The sequence below is a fragment of the Callorhinchus milii genome, unplaced genomic scaffold (genome assembly GCF_018977255.1).
Source record: "Callorhinchus milii isolate IMCB2004 unplaced genomic scaffold, IMCB_Cmil_1.0 Scaffold16, whole genome shotgun sequence".
NCBI classification, from domain to species: domain Eukaryota; kingdom Metazoa; phylum Chordata; class Chondrichthyes; order Chimaeriformes; family Callorhinchidae; genus Callorhinchus; species Callorhinchus milii.
The window spans coordinates 5,700,130-5,717,618 of record NW_024704757.1 but is presented as its reverse complement, the minus strand read 5'-3'; the positions used below and the strand labels follow the sequence as shown (position 1 = coordinate 5,717,618).

Below are 17,489 nucleotides of genomic sequence, written 5' to 3'. Positions count from 1 at the left end.
CACCAGAATTGGTGTCCCTCTTTCTCATCCCAGCCCTCCTCCAAACTGTACCAAGCCAGTACATCTCAAGACATACTGCAAGAACACCTTAGAGGGGGTGCAATTAGGTTGGTTTCTGGGATGAGGGGGTTGACATACGAGGAGAGGTTGAGTGGACTAGGCCTATATACTCCAGAATACAGAAGAAATAGAGGTGATCTTATAGAAACCCATAAGATTCTTAAGGGTCGTGGCAGGGTAGATATTGTGCGACTTTTTCCCTGGTTGGAGAATCTAAAACTAAGGGTCATAGTCTCAGGATTAAAGGCCAGTCCTGAGTGAATTTATGGAATTCTCTACTCCAGAGGCTGTGGATGTTCAGTCATTGAACATATTCAAGACTGAGATCGATAGATTTTTAAAAACTGAAGGGATTAAGGGACATGGGGATAGGGCGGGTAAATGGAATCAGGTGAGAAGATCAGCCATGATTAAATGTCGGGGCAGGCTCGAGGGGCCGAATGGCCCTCTTCTGCTCCTATTTCTTATGTTCTTATGTTCTTAAGAACGTATGTCATACGAAGCTGCTGAACTCATCTGTGATCATTTTTATTTTCCTTTTGTTTTGCAGTTGGCTCCCTCTAGTGGAATCTCTTCGGATTGGAAAGCTGAAACCCGTCTTTAGTGTTTGACTTTTTGAGAAGTACTTTTCACTGGGGCTGTTTATTTAATTTGTTCACAATGACTTTGGGAGGTGTAACTTTTTTTAAACATTTATAGTTACACGGATCCCCATCAATAATCCTTAATACCTTGGGCGAGTTTCCTTACTCCACACAGAGCCTAATAATAATCCCTCCAAAAAAACAAAACAATAATAAATTGGTCATTTTCAATCCACGACTGTTTGTGGGACATTGCTGTGCGCAATTGGCTGCCGCGTTTGCCCACAAATATACAGTCAATTCACTTTACAGTGTGTTCTGTGAAGCGCTTTGGGACGTCCTCCCGACGTGAAAAGCGCTATATCAAATGCAAGGATTATTATTATTATTCTGTGAAGCGCTTTGAGACGTCGAGAAGACGTGAAAAGCACTATATCAAATAATTATTATTATTATTTCCTCGCTGATATATCTTGTAATGGCTCCTGTCATGAATTGCTATTCACAAAAAGGAAATGCAGCCCAACCAGAAAACAATGACAAAGCACCTCGTGTCTGACTCAGTGGAACAATGACAAAGCAAGTTATGTCTGACTCAGTGAAGCAGTGACAAAGCACTTTGAAATAAAAACAGAAGTCGCTGGGAGCACACAGCAGGTCAGGCAGCATCTATGGGGAGGGGAAAATTAGTTAACGTCTTGGATCGAGAAGCTTTCACCAGAACTCAAAGATACAAAGTACTGATTCAGTGCAACAATTACAGAGCACTTTTCATGATGAGATTATGAATAATAATCCTTGCATTTGATACAGCGCCTTATTCCATCGTTGAAATGTCTCGAAATGCTTCACAGGATTTTATTGTGAAGTGTAGTGACTGTATATTTGTCAGTGAACATGGCAGTCAATTTATATGCAGCAACGTATCACAAACTGCCATGAAGTGAATGACCAATACCTGGGTTAAAGCAACACACACTTACTGTAAAGAGCAATGCAGACACCGACACAAAGATATGAAACCAAATGGCTTTGATAATTTATTATAAAAAGGTTACATTTCCCTTTCCTCGCTGATGTATCTTGTAATGGCTCCTGTCGTGAATTGCTATTTACAAAAAGGCAACAGAGGAAATGCAGCCCAACCAGAAAACAATGACAAAGCACCTCGTGTCTGACTCAGTGGAACAATGACAAAGCAAGTTATGTCTGACTCAGTGAAGCAGTGACAAAGCACTTTGAAATAAAAACAGAAGTCGCTGGGAGCGCACAGCAGGTCAGGCAGCATCTATGGGGAGGGGAAAATTAGTTAACGTCTTGGATCGAGAAGCTTTCACCAGAACTCAAAGATGCAAAGTACTGATTCAGTGCAACAATGACAGAGCACTTTTTATGATGAGAAAAGCTAGATATTTGGGTAGTAATAATATTAAGAGGTCAGGGGGATAAAATGCACTCGATGTGGTCGTAAATCCGAGCAAATGTCAAAGGTAAAAATTGAGAAAAATCAAATCAACCCCCTCCCGGTGATAGCATTTCACCCACAAAATATACGGTCTAATCCACTTTACAGTAATAAAAACAAAAGTCGCTGGTAGCGCACGGCAGGTCAGGCAGCATCTATAGAGAGAGGAAAGCAAGTTAACTTTTCAGGTCGATGACCTTTCTCAGAACCGATGTAGCTGGGCAACTCTTTTCAAAGAGCCGGCGCAGACACGATGGGCCGAACGGCCTCCTTCTGCGCTGCATAATTCCACGACAATTCGCTTCCCGGCAGGGCGAAACCCGGGGCAAGTTTCCTCACTCCACTACGGCCGACAATAATCCCTCAAGAAAAGGAAAAGCCGTAACAGGAGCGGTCACTTCAATCCGCCGCTGTTTGTGGGAGACGCGTTGCACGCGCGCGATCGGCTGCCGCGTTCCGGCCACGAATACACACGCTCCGATTCGCTCGATCGCGCGTTCGGCGAAGACGTGAAAAGCGCTTTATAAATGTCGTATGATGATGATGATGACGATGACGATGACGACGGTACACTTGACAGCGTATCCTGCGGAAGCGCTTTGAGACGTCTGGAAGACGCGAGAAGGCGCCGCGTCAAATGGGAGGATTATTATCATTACATTATTATTATTATATTATTTACTATCACTGGTGGTATAGTATTCACGGTGTTCGACGCGTCTAAGATGACGCCACACTTTTTTTTGTGAATGAGTGCCCCCCCCCCCCCCGCCCAAAAAAGGCGCCAAATCATGGCCCCACGTCAGCGGCGCGTGACGTCGCCTCGGGCGGCGATGACGTCAGCCCCTCCCCTCACGTGACCGTGTGGGCGCGGCCTCCACACAAAAAAAACCGGAGGGCGGCGACGGCGGCGCCGAGTCTTCATGTCAGACCGGGACCGGAGCGGCGGCGCCGGGGACTCGCAGCCGAGACCGGAGAGGAGTCAGAGAGAGAGAGAGAGGAGCGAGCGACACGCGCTCACCCACTCACTCACTCACACCGAGGGACAGGCGACAAGAGCGGCCACAGGCTCTCAGGTAACTGCGCTGCAGCCCGAGGCCTACAGTGCGAGCGGAAGCCTCGGCCTCGCCTGACTCACCCTCCACCACACACCACCCGCACCCTCTCTGAGCTCACGGGGCTAAGAAAGACCTGTGACTGGAGAGGCGGAGGGAGGGGGAGAGAGAGGGGGGAAGGTGGGGGAGAGAGAGAGAGGGGGGAGAGAGAGAGGGGAGAGAGAGAGAGAGAGGGGAGAGAGAGAGAAGAGGGGAGAGAGAGAGAGAGAGGGAGAGAGAGAGAGGGGAGAGAGAGAGAGGGAGAGAGAGAGAGAGAGGGGGGAGAGAGAGAGAGAGGGGGAGAGAGAGAGAGAGGGGGAGAGAGAGAGAGAGGGGGAAGGTGGGGGAGAGGGGGGAAGGTGGGGGAGAGAGGGGGAAGGTGGGGAGAGGGGGGAAGGTGGGGGGAGAGAGAGAGGGGAGAAGGTGGGGGAGAGAGAGAGGGGAAGGTGGGGGAGAGAGAGAGAGGGGAAGGTGGGGGAGAGAGAGAGAGGGGAAGGTGGGGGAGAGAGAGGGGGGAAGGTGGGGGAGAGAGAGAGAGGGAGAAGGTGGGAGAGAGAGAGGGGGGAAGGTGGGAGAGAGAGAGGGGAGAAGGGGGGGAGAGAGAGGGGAGAAGGTGGGGGGAGAGAGAGAGGGAGAAGGTGGGGGAGAGAGAGAGAGGGGAAGGGGGGAGAGAGAGAGAGGGGAAGGTGGGGGAGAGAGAGAGAGAGGGAAGGTGGGGGAGAGAGAGAGGGGGGAGAGAGAGAGGGGAGGAAGGTGGGGAGAGAGAGAGAGGAAGGTGGGGGAGAGAGAGAGAGGGGAAGGTGGGGGAGAGAGAGAGGGGAGAGAGGGGGAAGGTGGGGAGAGAGAGAGGGGGGAAGGTGGGGAGAGAGAGGGGAAGGTGGGGGAGAGAGAGGGGAAGGTGGGGAGAGAGAGAGGGAAGGTGGGGAGAGAGAGAGGGAAGGGGGGGAGAGAGAGAGGGGGAGAGAGAGGGGGGGAGGAGAGAGGGGGGAAGGTGGGGAGAGAGAGAGGGGGGAGGAGAGAGGGGGGGAGGGGGAAAGAGAGGGGGGGAGAGAGAAGGGGGAAGGAGGGAAAGAGAGGTGGGGGAAGAGAGAGGGGGCAGAGGGGAAAGGGGGGGGCAGAGGGGAAAGGGGGGGGGCAGAGGGGAAAGGGAGGGGGGAGAGAGGGTTCAGTTCCGATGGGCTGATTCATATTCTTCAGATTATAAATACTCACTGTGGACTGAGACCTCCCAATAATAACGACAACAACAACAGTCCCACGTGGTACAGAGAGCCTTTTAAGTCCAGAGGATGTGTTGCTTTCGGTGTTGTGCTTTGGATGGGACGTCAAACCAATTAATGATAAAACGATCTTTGCCTTTCATACACCGCCTGATCACATCGACGAGACGTCTCAAAGTGCTTCACGGATTACACTGTAAAGTGGTTTGACTGTATTTTGTGGGCGAAATGACCTGTTAGGCAGTTGGTAAAGGTCCTGCAGTGGTTGTTCCTTTTCTTCAGTCCTGGACAACAATCCCCTGAACAAAATTGGTCGTTCCAGTTTTAAATAAAATTGATCAATTTCTGATAAACGTTAGTCGTCGTGGCTGTGGGACGTTGCTGTATGAAATGTTAAAGCGCCGCTTTCATAGGATTGTTACTTAGGATTTAATTCGGGTGTTTATTCTAATACGGCAATTCTAAATCTGTTGAAAGACTATAGGAAGCTCACTGGCAGATTAATAGCAGAGATCGATAGTCGTAGCTAATCGCTTAGTTTCTCTTTCAAGTTCTTTTTGAAAATAATTTAATTGGGGGATTTTGAGTGGGACAGGAATTTTGGCTTTAATGCTCAGTAAATCTGTTGTTAACACTTGTGTAGGGGATGCCAGTGGGAGGTGAACATTCCCATGAGTGGTTTCACGTGATTCGTCATTAACTTGTTTGTATTAAAGGTGACATTTTAACTGCCTGTATAACTCTTGAGAACTGTGTCTAATCTGTCCAGACACTAGTGAATTATCTCAGCTGATTTTCCTTGGGCTACAAAAATAGCATTCAGATTTGTTCTTTAAATATAAAAACCTACAAGCGCTGGAAGAGCTTTTACTGTCGTCAGCAATATGATCTGATCCGCTTCATGTGTTGTCATGAGTTATCCAGTCAGCTTCACTGTGGCGATAGTTATCTCACCTCTGAGCTGGCTGTGCTCTATCCTTTTAAGTTTTTTTTGTTTGTAATGCTTTTCATTTACAGCATCATGCCTCTGGGTAGATCTTAAGAGCTGAACCAGAAACTGTTGTACAAAGTCTTACAGTAGGGATTATTTCTGAGTATTGAAATGGTCAATCCTTTCGTTGAAGATAATGTTTAGTGTTTCAAAGAAATATTCAATCCCTGTTCAGTATCGCTGGCATCCAGCATGAGCTTCTAAAGAAAAATTACAAGCTAAACCGTGAAGTGAGAGAATCGGGAAACACGAGCCCGAAAGGTAGTTGAAACAGGGGAATTGCTCTGTTATGCCTTACTGTAGGATATCTGATATTAGGACCAGAGGGTCACCATCACAGAAATAGCTGGAACTGTCAAACAAAAGGGATGAGCAATTTAAAAGCATTGCTGTGAAATGTGCTTGCAGATCCAGCATGTGCCCAGTACTCCTAATACCTAATCTACCGAGCACTAAAATATGGTTCTGGACTTTGTGTATCTGAGGTGTTAAATTTTTCAAAAAAAGTATGCTCTGAGACGCTACCTTGCTTGAAGGGGGCTCTATAAATGCATGTTGTTGTTGTTGATTTTACTCACTTATTAATGGCTGTTGCAATCAAGTGTCGGGTCTGAGGTTGTGTTGCACAATGATTCCTGAAATGAGAATTGACCTCTGCACTGTGATTCCATCCAGGCCTGTTTTACACAACAGCATGTGATGTTTACTTTCTTCCTCAACCCACCCACTTATATAAATAATCTGATATAGTATCTTTCACATTCGAACAATGTCTGAGTTCTTCACAGGATTTACTCTGTACTGTAGTGACTATTTTGTAGGTGGGCACCACGACTACTTTCCTCACCGCAGTGTCCCATAAACATCCGTGACGCGAATGACAGATTCTACCTGGGGGATTATCAGACAGGATACGGGAGAAAGAAACTCCCTTCCCTTTTCAAATAGTACCATGGGACCTTTTAATGTACCACCCGAACAGGTAGACCTTTTAACATCTCATCCAAAAGATGGCGTCTCCAATGATGCCGAGCTCCCTCCAGCACTGTATAGGAATGTTCACCTTGACTGTGATTGAGTCTCAACATTCGGCTTGAATCCACAAACTTCTGACTATCCCTCCCCGCCCTACCCGCCACCACCGAAGTCCTTCCATTGCTATGTTCCCAGCTATTCTCCTGGCAAAGGGTAGGCTGTTCATCTGTTAATTATTCTTAACGATGCCTGTGTTTGCGGCAGAGACTCTCAACCAGGGTGAGTACGACTTCACAGGTATTGAAATTGCGGGTGAGAGTTCAGCTTCCTGGCCCAGTGCGTACACACACACACTTAATGTGCCTTGCCACCTGATGAGCGCGCACAGTTTTAACAATGCAGATTTAGCGTGCTTCACTGCAGCGACTGTGGGGAATAATATCAGTGAATATTTATCTCCAACAATATTTGTGCTTTGGGCCCTTGCATCCATTTGAAGGAACGAGTAATTAAATCAAGCAGTATTAAAAGTGAAGCGATCCTCTCTTTGCAAGCTCTTGCGGCTCTTCAGAGTAATGAACCCCCTGCTGTTACAGGTAGCAATAGCAAGAACAGACCCAGACTCGATAACAGTACTAAGCTGTGGGTCACGGCCTTGAGGGACGCTGGTGAAAATGGAGTTTCCGGACCTGGGGAAACACTGTTATGAGAGTTCCTGCAAGCAACTCGGTAAGTAGATGAAATAACATTCACACAGTATCCTTCACGTCACTTTTCACGATCTTTTTGACAGGGATAGAAAATGACTCTCTCCCATAAGAACATAAGAATTGCTAGATGAAAAAAGACCAAGGTCCAACTAGTTCGTCTTCCACCTTCCTGGCAGTCGCATGCACATATGTCTCAAACTACATAATCTTTGCATTTGTTGTGTTGCCTTTCACGTCTGAAAGTGCTTCTTAGGATTTGCTGTGAAGTGTAGTGACTGTATTCCGCTGCTCTTGTCCTTTTCAGATTTCCTTCCAATGAAGTGCGATGCGTGTGGACAGATCTTCTGCAAGGACCACGTCACCTATGCACAGCACAAATGTACTTCTGCGTATAAAAAGGTTAGATTTTCTGCCTCAACAAGGTTTCGAAGCCTGTATGTTTTAGGTGTTGATGTTATCCGTGTGCGCTTCGAGAGGTTTATGTGTTTATCCCTCCGTGGTTTTGCCCACCATGAAATTTTGCGAGTTCCCAAACAGCTGTGCAGTGTCAAACTGTGGATCGAGGGTGGCATCAGAAGGACTCTTCATCTCACTAAATAAACTAGCATTTAAGGAGCGAGTGTGCCTTTCCAGGCACATTAGTTGTTTGAACGTTAGCTTTGAGGTTGTGTCTAGCTTCCTTTAAATGAAATTTTACATGGCCCCTGTACTGAGCACTGTGCACATAAATATAAATTTAGCAGTTGCACGCAATTTCAAAACTGCTAGTTTTGTACAGGGGCTGCAGTAACTCTACTTTGTTCTGCTTGATTGTGAAATTTAATGCAATAATAAGTGAAGCGATCCTCTCTTTGCAAGCTCTTGTGGCTCTTCAGAGTAATGAACCCCCTGCTGTTAAAGGTTCACATCTGCTGACTGGCTGGATGAAAGTGTGGTGTTGCATGGTATTTTGTTTCAGCTGGATGTGTGTGACGTGTACTTTGTGCTTTTCCACCTTTTAGGATATACAGGTTCCCGTGTGCCCACTCTGCAATACACCAGTTCCTGTAAAAAGGGGAGAAATGCCAGACATTCGGGTTAGCGAACATATTGATAGAGAGTGTAAATCTGACCCAGCGCAGAAAAAACGCAAGGTAAGGTTGCTAATGACAGCGCAATAGATCCTTTCAATGTTACACACACTGCCCTTTAAACGAATGATGTACACAGCATGCCTTGTTGATGCTGGAGAGTGTGTTGGGTGCAGCTTTGTATCTGATTTCCCATGTGGGGAGGTGCTGAGCAGGTGCATGTTAATTTCACACTCAGCAGCTCTTAAGCCTCTTAAATGTGCATCTCTTTAACCGTGACTTGGTCAGCGCTCAAAATCCCCTCCTAGCCTCCCTGCTCAGTGATTTCTCCTCTCGCCTTTGTGAAGTTCGTGTAGATTTTGATCCTGTGTGAAAGGTGCTATATAAGCATGACTTGCTGAAGGTTTTTGACTCTCTTGTGGAGAGTAATAAGTCTGTTCTGCGGGTCTTTGACCCATCTGCTGAAGTTGGCTGACAAACAGTGGCAACTTTCCTCGTGTTCCCATTAAAAACGACCCAGTGAAAGATTGAAAGCGTCTGTATTTCTTGTTTAGATTTTTACGAACAAGTGCTCGAAGATAGGGTGCAAACAGAAAGAAATGATCAAGGTGACGTGTGGAAGTGAAGGGAGTCAAAGCCGGGGGACCCCGGGGGAGGAGAGAGAGAGAGAGAGAATCTCCCTTCCCGTCCCCAACAGCGCTGCCGCAAGGCGTCTTTATAACGTTCACGTGAACAGGACACAGACAGACGAGGCATCCCAACAAGGCAGTGCTTCCACCCCCCCCCACCCATGCCTCACACCCCCCTCCCCCAGCCCCCTACACCCTACACTCCTCCCCCGACCAGCCCCTCTCCCCCCCCACCCACCCCGTGTTACCTGGGCAGGTGTTCTTGTTGCAGGCGATGGCGCACAGCTCCAGCACCTTGTCAGCCCGGCCCCCATCCGTGCCCCGGTTGCGAAGGTCAACCAGGATCATGTGATTGTCCGAGCCCCCTGCCGAGAGCAAGACAGCGACAGAGTGAAGCCCCCATCGATGTGCCTCTCGTCACAGTCTCAGCATCATCACCAGCCGTGTAGCTCAGTGGTCAGAGCCCTCGCCTCACGAGCGAGAGGACCCAGGTTCGATTCCCAATCGGGGCGAAAGAAACCTTAGGCAAGTTTCCTGACTCCACGCACACGCCTCTGTTTGCCCAGCAATGAGCGGGAACCCGGTTGTTAGTCGATCAGCGGATCGCTTTCCTGCAGTAATAATCCCTCCCCCGCTCTAAAATATATCCGGTCGCTCAATCCATATCTGGTCCCATGTTTGTGGGACGCTGCTGCGTTTTGCCCACAAAATACACAGTCACCACACTTTATTAATTTATATTATTATTATTATACCCCGGCCTCTGAGGTGACGTGAAAGGACATGTGAAAGCGCTGCACGGGAGTTGACTGGCTGTGAAGCCGGGCGAGCGTGTGTTGTGTAGGGGAGCGCGGTTGCTGACTGGCGCCCAGCGATCTCACCGCTGACAACATGATACCCCAGATCCATCAGAGCCGCGGCCAGAGCCCTGCAGTTGGCCACCACCTGCTCCTGATAGACGCAGAACTCCGGGGTCATCGCCTGCTTCAGAGCTACGGCCACTCCTGTCGGGGCAGAAACGACAACAACAAACTACATTGGCACACCGCATTTCATGTCCAGAGGATGTCCCAAGCCACTGGTCTGTCGAGGGTTTGGACCCGAGCTGGGGGTTTGGATCGGGAGGGGTGGAGGGCAGGGAGGGTCGGGGTAGGAGGGTAATCGAAGGTGCAGTTGATGAGGAGGGTCTTCAGATGGGCCTTGAAGGAGGCGAGGGAGGGAGGCGAAGGGACTGTGGGATGGAGTTCCAAACGGGCAGAGAGGCTGAAGGCCCGACTGCCAATGTTGGGAGCAGGCCGGAGCCCACTGAGCGGAGGGAGCGGACGGGTCTACATGGAGTTAGCAGGTCACAGAGATAGGGAGGAGCAAAGCCGTGGAGGGCTTTAGGAGAACTAAGCTGAGCAGCTAAGAGCATAATTTCTTTTCCTCCTCCTCTCTTCTGGGGGCTCCTCAACGGGATTCGGAGCAGCAGACCAGGCACTGCGGGGGAGGTGGGGTGGGAGGTGGGGGCAGTTGGCACCTTGCTCAACTGGCCATTGACCACATCTCAGCCACAGTGAACATCATCAGCTCCACTGCTCACAGGGCACCGCAGTCACTGACCCCGACTGTGCAGCACGGAAACAGGCCACTCGACCCAACCAGTCCGTGCCGGTGTTTATACGCCACGCGAGTCCTCACCCATTCCTCACCCCCTCCCACCACACCCTTCTATGCTATTTTTACGTTCTTAAGTTCTTACGATAGCACAAAACCTGGATGGATCCAAGCTGTTGCGCCCAGAGACATGCGAGTGGGCAAAGAGAGAGGACAGGATGTTTTTTTGTCCTCTCTTGTCTAGGATCCTGAGGTCAACTGAGGTCCCGGCCCCTGATGTGACCGGGAATGAGGACCCTGCTGGTCAGTGTGCGGGGAGGCTGTGTGAAGACCGTGCGGAGACGGTGGGAGAGGTTACCTGCGATGGCGTGGTTGTGCGGCCCACCCTGCAGCCCGGGGAACACGGACTGGTTGATCGGACCCTCCAGGTTGTACATCGTCTCCTTGCCCGTTTTCTGGTCGACGCTCTGGACTCCTGCGGGGGGCGGGGGAGGAAAGGGGGGAAGGCAACAGAAGGGACACGTTATACAACAACTGTGAGGGTCAGAAACGGGAGCAAGATGCAGAGAAAGAGAGAGAGAGAGCAAGTGATAGAGTGAGGTCGAGTCAATCGCTGTGATGTCTCAGAGCAAACTACAGAACCACAGACGTTCACACACAGAGGAGGCATTTCACCCATTAGGCTCTGTGTACGAGCGATCCCACTCTGTCTCACTTCCCTTCCCGCATCGCTTGTGTTTACTCCTGGTTAGATATCTGTCTCGTTACCCTCTTGAAAGCTCCTGGGAGTCATCCTCGTGGAGTCCTGTAGTCGTTAGAGCGCTCGCCTTGCGAAGCAAGAGGACCCGGGTTCGATTCCCGGGTGGGATTGCTTTAATCCACACGTCTCCGTTTACCTAGTCGATTGGCGGATCGTTTCCGGGTGTCATAATCTCCCCTCCCTCCCCCACCCAAAAAAAATTGGATCACTCAATCTACGACTGTTTGTGGGACTGTCCACAAAATACACAGTCACTCCACTTTAGACTATGTACTGAGAAGCGCTTTGAGACATCTCAACGACGTGATAAGGTGCTGTATCAAACGCCAGGATTATTATTATTATTGCTCACCTCTGCGGTAGAAGATCATGCCAGCCCGGCAGCCACGGAGGGTCTTGTGTGTGGTGGTGGACACCACGTGGCAGTGCTCGAAGGGCGAGGGCACCAGCCCGGCTGCCACCAGCCCGCTGATGTGTGCCATGTCCGCCATCAGATAAGCTCCGTTCTCGTCAGCGATCCCGCGCATCCGAGCGTAATCCAGGTTCCGGGAATAGCAGCTGACACCTGGCCGGAAAGGTTGGGGAAGAGATGAAACTGTAGCTAATCGCGGGAACCAAACACCCACCCCCCCCACCCTCGTTCGTAACTCGATCCGCATCTTCCAATTGCAACAGCTGCCAATTTATAGGTTGGTTTCACTTGTCAGTGTGTCACTGGGGACAGGGAATCCTCCCACTCAACTCCCGTTAACCCTGCAAACCAAAGGGTGGTCTAGCTAGGGTGGTCCTAGCTGGACAAGCAGCGGGAAAGTTTGCCTGGCAGCCCTCTCGAGGGCAAGCTGTGCAGTTTTAGCTGGTTAGACTCCAGCAGTCACCCCCACCACCCCAACGCACACTCTAGGCTCCCCCCATCTTGACATCCTGCGCCTAATACTTTCCGGAATTCGGTGAGCAGGCTGCGTCCCTCCAGGGAGGGAGCGAGAGAGAGAGAGCGCGCATCCTGTTCCAACAATCTATCACAGGAATTTCCAGGTGTAGGTGGGATGCGTGGAATTCTCAGCTTGGTTTGGAGGTGCTATGGTGATGGGTTTCCGCACGTGTCATTATAAGGCAACCAGCGGCCACTCGAATAGAGTTTGGGAGGAAAGTCTTCACCCGGAGAACGTGGGACTTGGTGAATTTAAGAGGAAGCTTGGGGTGTACGTGAAGGAGAAGGGGTGCAGAGAGGGGAAGAGGAGAGGAGGGGAAGACCAGCTCACATGCAGCATAAAGTCCGACACAGACACAGGCATTTGAAATACGGCTCCAACCCACGCACAACGCAACCTCGACTCCCCACCAGTTTTGATTATCCACCGGGAAACTCAACCCCTCTCCCCTTCCCCCCCCCCCCACCTTTGCTCTGTTAAGATGGATGTTGCCAACTATTAGTGTACAAGGAGCAACAACAACAACAAATGACATTTCCACGGCGCCTTTCAAGTCGCGAGGACGTCACAAGGCGTTGGACAGTCAAGGATTTGGACCTGAGCTGGGGGTTGGGATCAGGAGGGGTGGAGGGCAGGGAGGGGAGGGGGTAGGAGGGTGACCGAAGGCGCGGTCGAAGAGGAGGGTGTTGAGAGCGGTGGGGGAGAATTCCTGAGACCTCCCGGTGCCACTGGCTGACCTGCCACGATGAGCTTGGGGTGGAAGAGACGTGCATTTTCTTCCAGTCGATTATAGTCGATAAGGCCAGTGTCCGGGTTCACCTGCGGAGAAACAGAACAGACACTTGTTGGGTGGGGGGGTTGCCAGGAGAGGCTGTGGAGTTACAGCAGAAAGTTTCTCCCCCCCCCCCCCCCAGTCTCCAGGCCAACAAACTTCCCCCAAATAAAATCTCTCACACTTCCTGGATGTTTGTGGGAACGCTGCTGTAATTTTGGAGGGATTATTAACCCCCGGAAAGTGATCCGACAATCGACTAACAATCCTACTTACTGCTGAGTAAACAAAGTCGTGCGTGTGGGGTAAGGAAACTTGCCTAAGGTTTCACCCCCCACCTCCCCCACTGCCCCCGGGAATCAAACCCGGATCCAATCGCTCGCGATGAGAGCGCTCCAACCATTGTGCTACAGGACTCTGCGTTCATTCATTCATTCATTCCATATCCCACGATCCAGGCCCAATTTAGGGCAAATAATGGTCTCGCAGACTGAGGGGGGAGTTTTAGGACTCGGGGAGTCCGTGTGTTCAAAATTGGGATCGGTGAGGCGCGGAGAGGCGGCTGGTGGTGGTGGTGGGGGGGTTGGGGGGGCTCCGAAGATAAAGGGACTAACAGGAAGCCGATGACAGCGAAAGGCTGTTAATGGGTTACAGGAAGCGTGAAGCTGTTTCTGCGGCAGAGTGAAGGAGTAACTGAGCCCGACCATGCGAGGGAGCTGAATTAACAGCAATTAAGCAGCCATTAAACACAGCCGCAACCCCAGGGAGGACACACAGCGCAGAGCAGAGCAGCACAGGCTCTCTCCTCGAGCCTCTTTCCTCGACAAGGAAAGCGCCGAGGGTTAGTTACACTGTGACGCAAGGGTCTGATGCGGGGAAATGTTATACATTGGGATCGCTGCCCCTGGTGGGTGGGATCTTTCGCCAACGTTACCCCCAGGAGCCTTGTGAGTCACTCTTTTTCCCCTGGGAGAGAGAAGAGAGAGAGAGAGAGGGAACGAGGCGAATGAGTGGAGACAGAGAGAGACAGAGCGATGGAGAAAGGCGATGGCCAGGACCTCTCACCTTGTAGGGCAGCGACTCGAAGAAGATGGAGGTGGCAGAGATTCTCTTCTTCTGGGTCATGAAGCCGTGGGTCAGGTGCCCGCCATCGGGCAGGTCCAGGCCCATGATGCGTCCGTGTGGCTCCACCAGGGCCGTGTACACAGCAAAGTTAGCGGGGGAGCCTGGCCCAGACACACAGCCACGTTACGGAGCCGCCAAAACAACCGCGCAGTGTAGTGACTGTGCTATTTTACAGGCCGAGCCAACGGCCAATTTGCGCACAGCGACGTCCCCTCAAACAGCCACCAATCCAGCGTGTTTCACATCAGGAGGACGTCCCAAGACTCTGGACAGTCAGGGATCCACACCCGAGCTGGTGCTTGGGGATCAGAAGGGGTAGGAGGGCAGAGAGGGGTCAGAAGGTGGGCAAAGGCACAGTCGAAGAGGAGGGTCTTGAGACTGGTCTTGAAGGAAGCGAGGGTGGGAGCGAGGTGGAGGGACTGCGGGAAGGAGTTCCAGAGGGTGGTGGCAGAGAGGCTGAAGGCCCGCCCGCTGACGGCAATGGACGGGCAGGAGAAGCGGTTGGGAGATGTTTGTCTTGGGCGTCACGTTGGCTTGTGACCGTTTACCTGAATACGGTTGGACGTTGACTCCCCATTGCCGTGGGTCCAGGCTGTACAGCGCCAATGCTCGCTTCTGACACAGGATCTCCAGCTCGTCCACAAACTCCGTGCCTCCGTAATACCTGTGCCACGGCCCAACACACACACACACACACACACACGCGTGTGAGACACGGAGAGAGGCAAACATGACCGAGGAAGAAACAGAGCCCGGGAGGCTTTGCTCCGACCCGCTCCCACCTCCTGCCTTACTTTGAACCCACAAACTCTGACACCCCCGTCCTCCTGGCGAGTTTGCTCCTGGTCTGAGCTGAGCTGAGACTCACCGCTGTCCTGGGTAGCCCTCGGAGTACTTGTTGTGCACACAGGAGCTCAGAGCCTCCAACACCGCCCGGCTCGCAAAGTTCTCAGACGCGATTAGCTCCAGGCCAAGCCTCTGACGGGTTTTCTCCTTCCTGATGATCTCGTACACCTGGCGCGCGCGCGCCAGAGAGAGAGAGATGCAGAGAGGCAGAGTGAGATACGTACAGAGAGAGATATAGAGAGAGTAACAGAGCGAGTTACAGAGAGAGAAATACAGACAGAGAGAGATAGAGAGATGCAGAGAGAGTAACAGAGAGAGATAGAGAGAGTAACAGAGCGAGTTACAGAGAGAGAAATACAGACAGAGAGAGAGAGAGAGAATTACAGAGAGAGATGCAGAGAGAGTGGCAGAGTGAGATACGTACAGAGAGAGAGATAGAGAGAGTAACAGAGCGAGTTACAGAGAGAGAAATACAGACAGAGAGAGAGAGAGAGAGAATTACAGAGAGAGAGATGCAGAGAGAGTGGCAGAGAGAGATACAGAGACAGACAGACACAGACAAAAAGGGAGACGGATACAGAGAGATACAGAGGGAGAGAAATATACAGAGCGAGAGAGACAAAGAATACAGTCACAATTAACGGTAGATACTGTGACACGCTCTGTGTCGTTCTCCCGACATACAAAAGCCGCAATAACATTGTAAGTGGCTTGTTATGTAGCCGTGCCCCCTTTCCTTTCCCAGCTTCAGGTCGTGCCTGAAGACCTTCCTATTCGACCGTGCCTACAGTCATCTCCCCCTTACCCCCCCACCCACCCCCCCCACCCGGGCTGGTTATCGTGCTCCACTACCGTCAAGTGCTCTGGGGCGAAACCTGTGTGTGGGGGTGAGTGGGGGCTGTGTAAATGCACGTTGTTGTTGTAAGGAATATTATTAACGTTACCACGTTTCTCTATCGCGTGTATTTCGGACTTTAAAATCATTCGGATAATAGCCCTCGAGCCGAGTCAAGCTTCCTGTTTCCACGCTGGATCATTCTATGTGACGCCACATCTAACGCTCTCTCCCCCACCCCCTCACCTCCTGGTCGTTGGTGCTGAGCGGTTCCACCATCATGGCGCTGTGTGAGTCCCGACTAGCCGTGGTGTGGTTGTCTGCCATCGTTTCCGCGGTGTAAAGACCGTCGGTCGGGATTCCTGGCCAGCGGAGAAACACACCAACAGGTGAGCGGGTTGTGGGACAGTCACTGTCCTTCAGACCTGGCGTTGTTCCGTCAAACTCCAGGCAAAACCGTGAACTCATTTCACAAGCGAGAATCGCTCTCTCTCTCCTCTCGCTCAATCCATTCTCCCTCCCTCACTCCCTCCCTCCAAATCCCACCTAAAGATCTTCCTTTTTTGATTGTGCTTACAGTCACCTCCCCGCACCCCATTCCCCCTCCCACTGGCTCCCCCAAAGCGCTCTGGGCAACTATATGAATGCAAGTTGTTGCTGTTGTTGTTGACCCGGGTTCGATTCCCAGGCGGGACAATACCACGGGCAAATTTCCTTACTCCACGAGCCTCTGTTGACGTAGCAGTAAGTAGGAACCTGGTTGTTAAGCCGATTGGCGCATCGCTTTCCAGGGGTAATAATCCCTACTAAAAAAAAAATGTGGTCATTCAATCCGTGACTGTTTGTGGAACTCTGCTGTGCGCAATCGCCCACAAAACACACAGTCACTCCACTTTACAATAGGTCCTGTGAAGTGCTTTGAGACATCCTTCCGACGTGATAAGGCGCTATATCAAATGCAATTATTATTATTTTATTATTGCCAAACCTCTCCCGGTCGCAGTAAGCTTGTTCAGACACCTTAAAAGATCTTGCGGCTCTCATTCAGAAAGAGAAGGGAGTTGTCCTGACCAATAATTCTCCTCCCTAACTGCTCATTCGCCTCACATCTGTTTGTAGGATCTTACGTCGCGAACAGCTGTAATGTTCACCCACAATAACCCAGTCATTGCACTCACCAGCAATCACCTACGAAGACTGATAAAGGGCTATAAAACTGCAAGTTCTTTCTCTTTAACATCCAGCCGACATAAGAGTTGCCAAATTACACCTCGGCAACACCTTAAGCTACGCCACAATTTTTCTCGTCTCACCAACAGACACTCCTGCGCATTCTTTTAAAGCGCCTCTCACCTCAAACGAACAGGAGGGGATTGATTGGGAAGAAAGGGAGGGTTGTTGCAAACACATGGGCGGCCGATTTAATTTTTCCCGAGGGGGGTGGGAGGGGAGAGAAAGAGAGAGAGATAGACAGAGAGGGGGGAATTAACGACTGGGACAGGGTTGACAGGAAATGGGAGGTTGAAGTCAGGACTCTGGGATTCGTTTAAAGAAAACAACAAAAATCGTTGACGGCAGGTAGGGTAGCGATGGATTCTGGAAGGGTGAGATCAAAATAGGCCGAAGGGGCTTCTTTATCCAAATAAGAGAGAGAAAGACTCCACACCTTGCTTTCAGATTGCACTGAACGCTGCCTCAAGTCATGCTGGTCGTCTGCCGAGCGACAAGACATTTATAATAATAATAATAATAATAATCCTTGCATTTGATATAGCGCTTTTCACGTCGGGAGGACGTCCCAAAGCGCTTCACAGAACACTGTAAAGTG

The 17,489-nt window shown here is 50.7% G+C and overlaps 2 protein-coding genes across 2 annotated transcripts in view; one reads left to right on the top strand and one right to left on the bottom strand.

Annotated features, from left to right (window-relative positions):
• The first annotated feature begins 3,122 nt into the window (after window positions 1–3,122).
• Window positions 3,123–8,901, top strand: zfand2a (zinc finger, AN1-type domain 2A). The gene is made up of 6 exons (XM_042341154.1): window positions 3,123–3,185; window positions 6,986–7,118; window positions 7,404–7,498; window positions 8,101–8,232; window positions 8,724–8,790; window positions 8,879–8,901. The coding sequence occupies exons 2-6, from the start codon at window positions 7,064–7,066 to the stop codon at window positions 8,899–8,901; spliced, it is 372 nt and encodes a 123-aa protein (XP_042197088.1). The 5' UTR covers window positions 3,123–3,185; window positions 6,986–7,063.
• Window positions 8,902–8,987: 86 nt separating this feature from the next.
• The window catches only part of shmt1 (serine hydroxymethyltransferase 1 (soluble)), a 9,831-nt gene continuing 1,329 nt past the window's right edge, over window positions 8,988–17,489 (bottom strand). The window contains exons 2-10 of the mRNA XM_042341153.1: window positions 15,908–16,023; window positions 14,849–14,994; window positions 14,529–14,644; window positions 13,921–14,081; window positions 12,821–12,902; window positions 11,507–11,719; window positions 10,753–10,869; window positions 9,680–9,802; window positions 8,988–9,163 (exon numbers count right to left, since the gene is read on the bottom strand). Of these exons, the coding sequence (XP_042197087.1) occupies window positions 8,988–9,163; window positions 9,680–9,802; window positions 10,753–10,869; window positions 11,507–11,719; window positions 12,821–12,902; window positions 13,921–14,081; window positions 14,529–14,644; window positions 14,849–14,994; window positions 15,908–15,988 (1,215 nt within the window). The 5' untranslated portion in view covers window positions 15,989–16,023. The remainder of the gene's footprint in view (window positions 9,164–9,679; window positions 9,803–10,752; window positions 10,870–11,506; window positions 11,720–12,820; window positions 12,903–13,920; window positions 14,082–14,528; window positions 14,645–14,848; window positions 14,995–15,907; window positions 16,024–17,489) is intronic.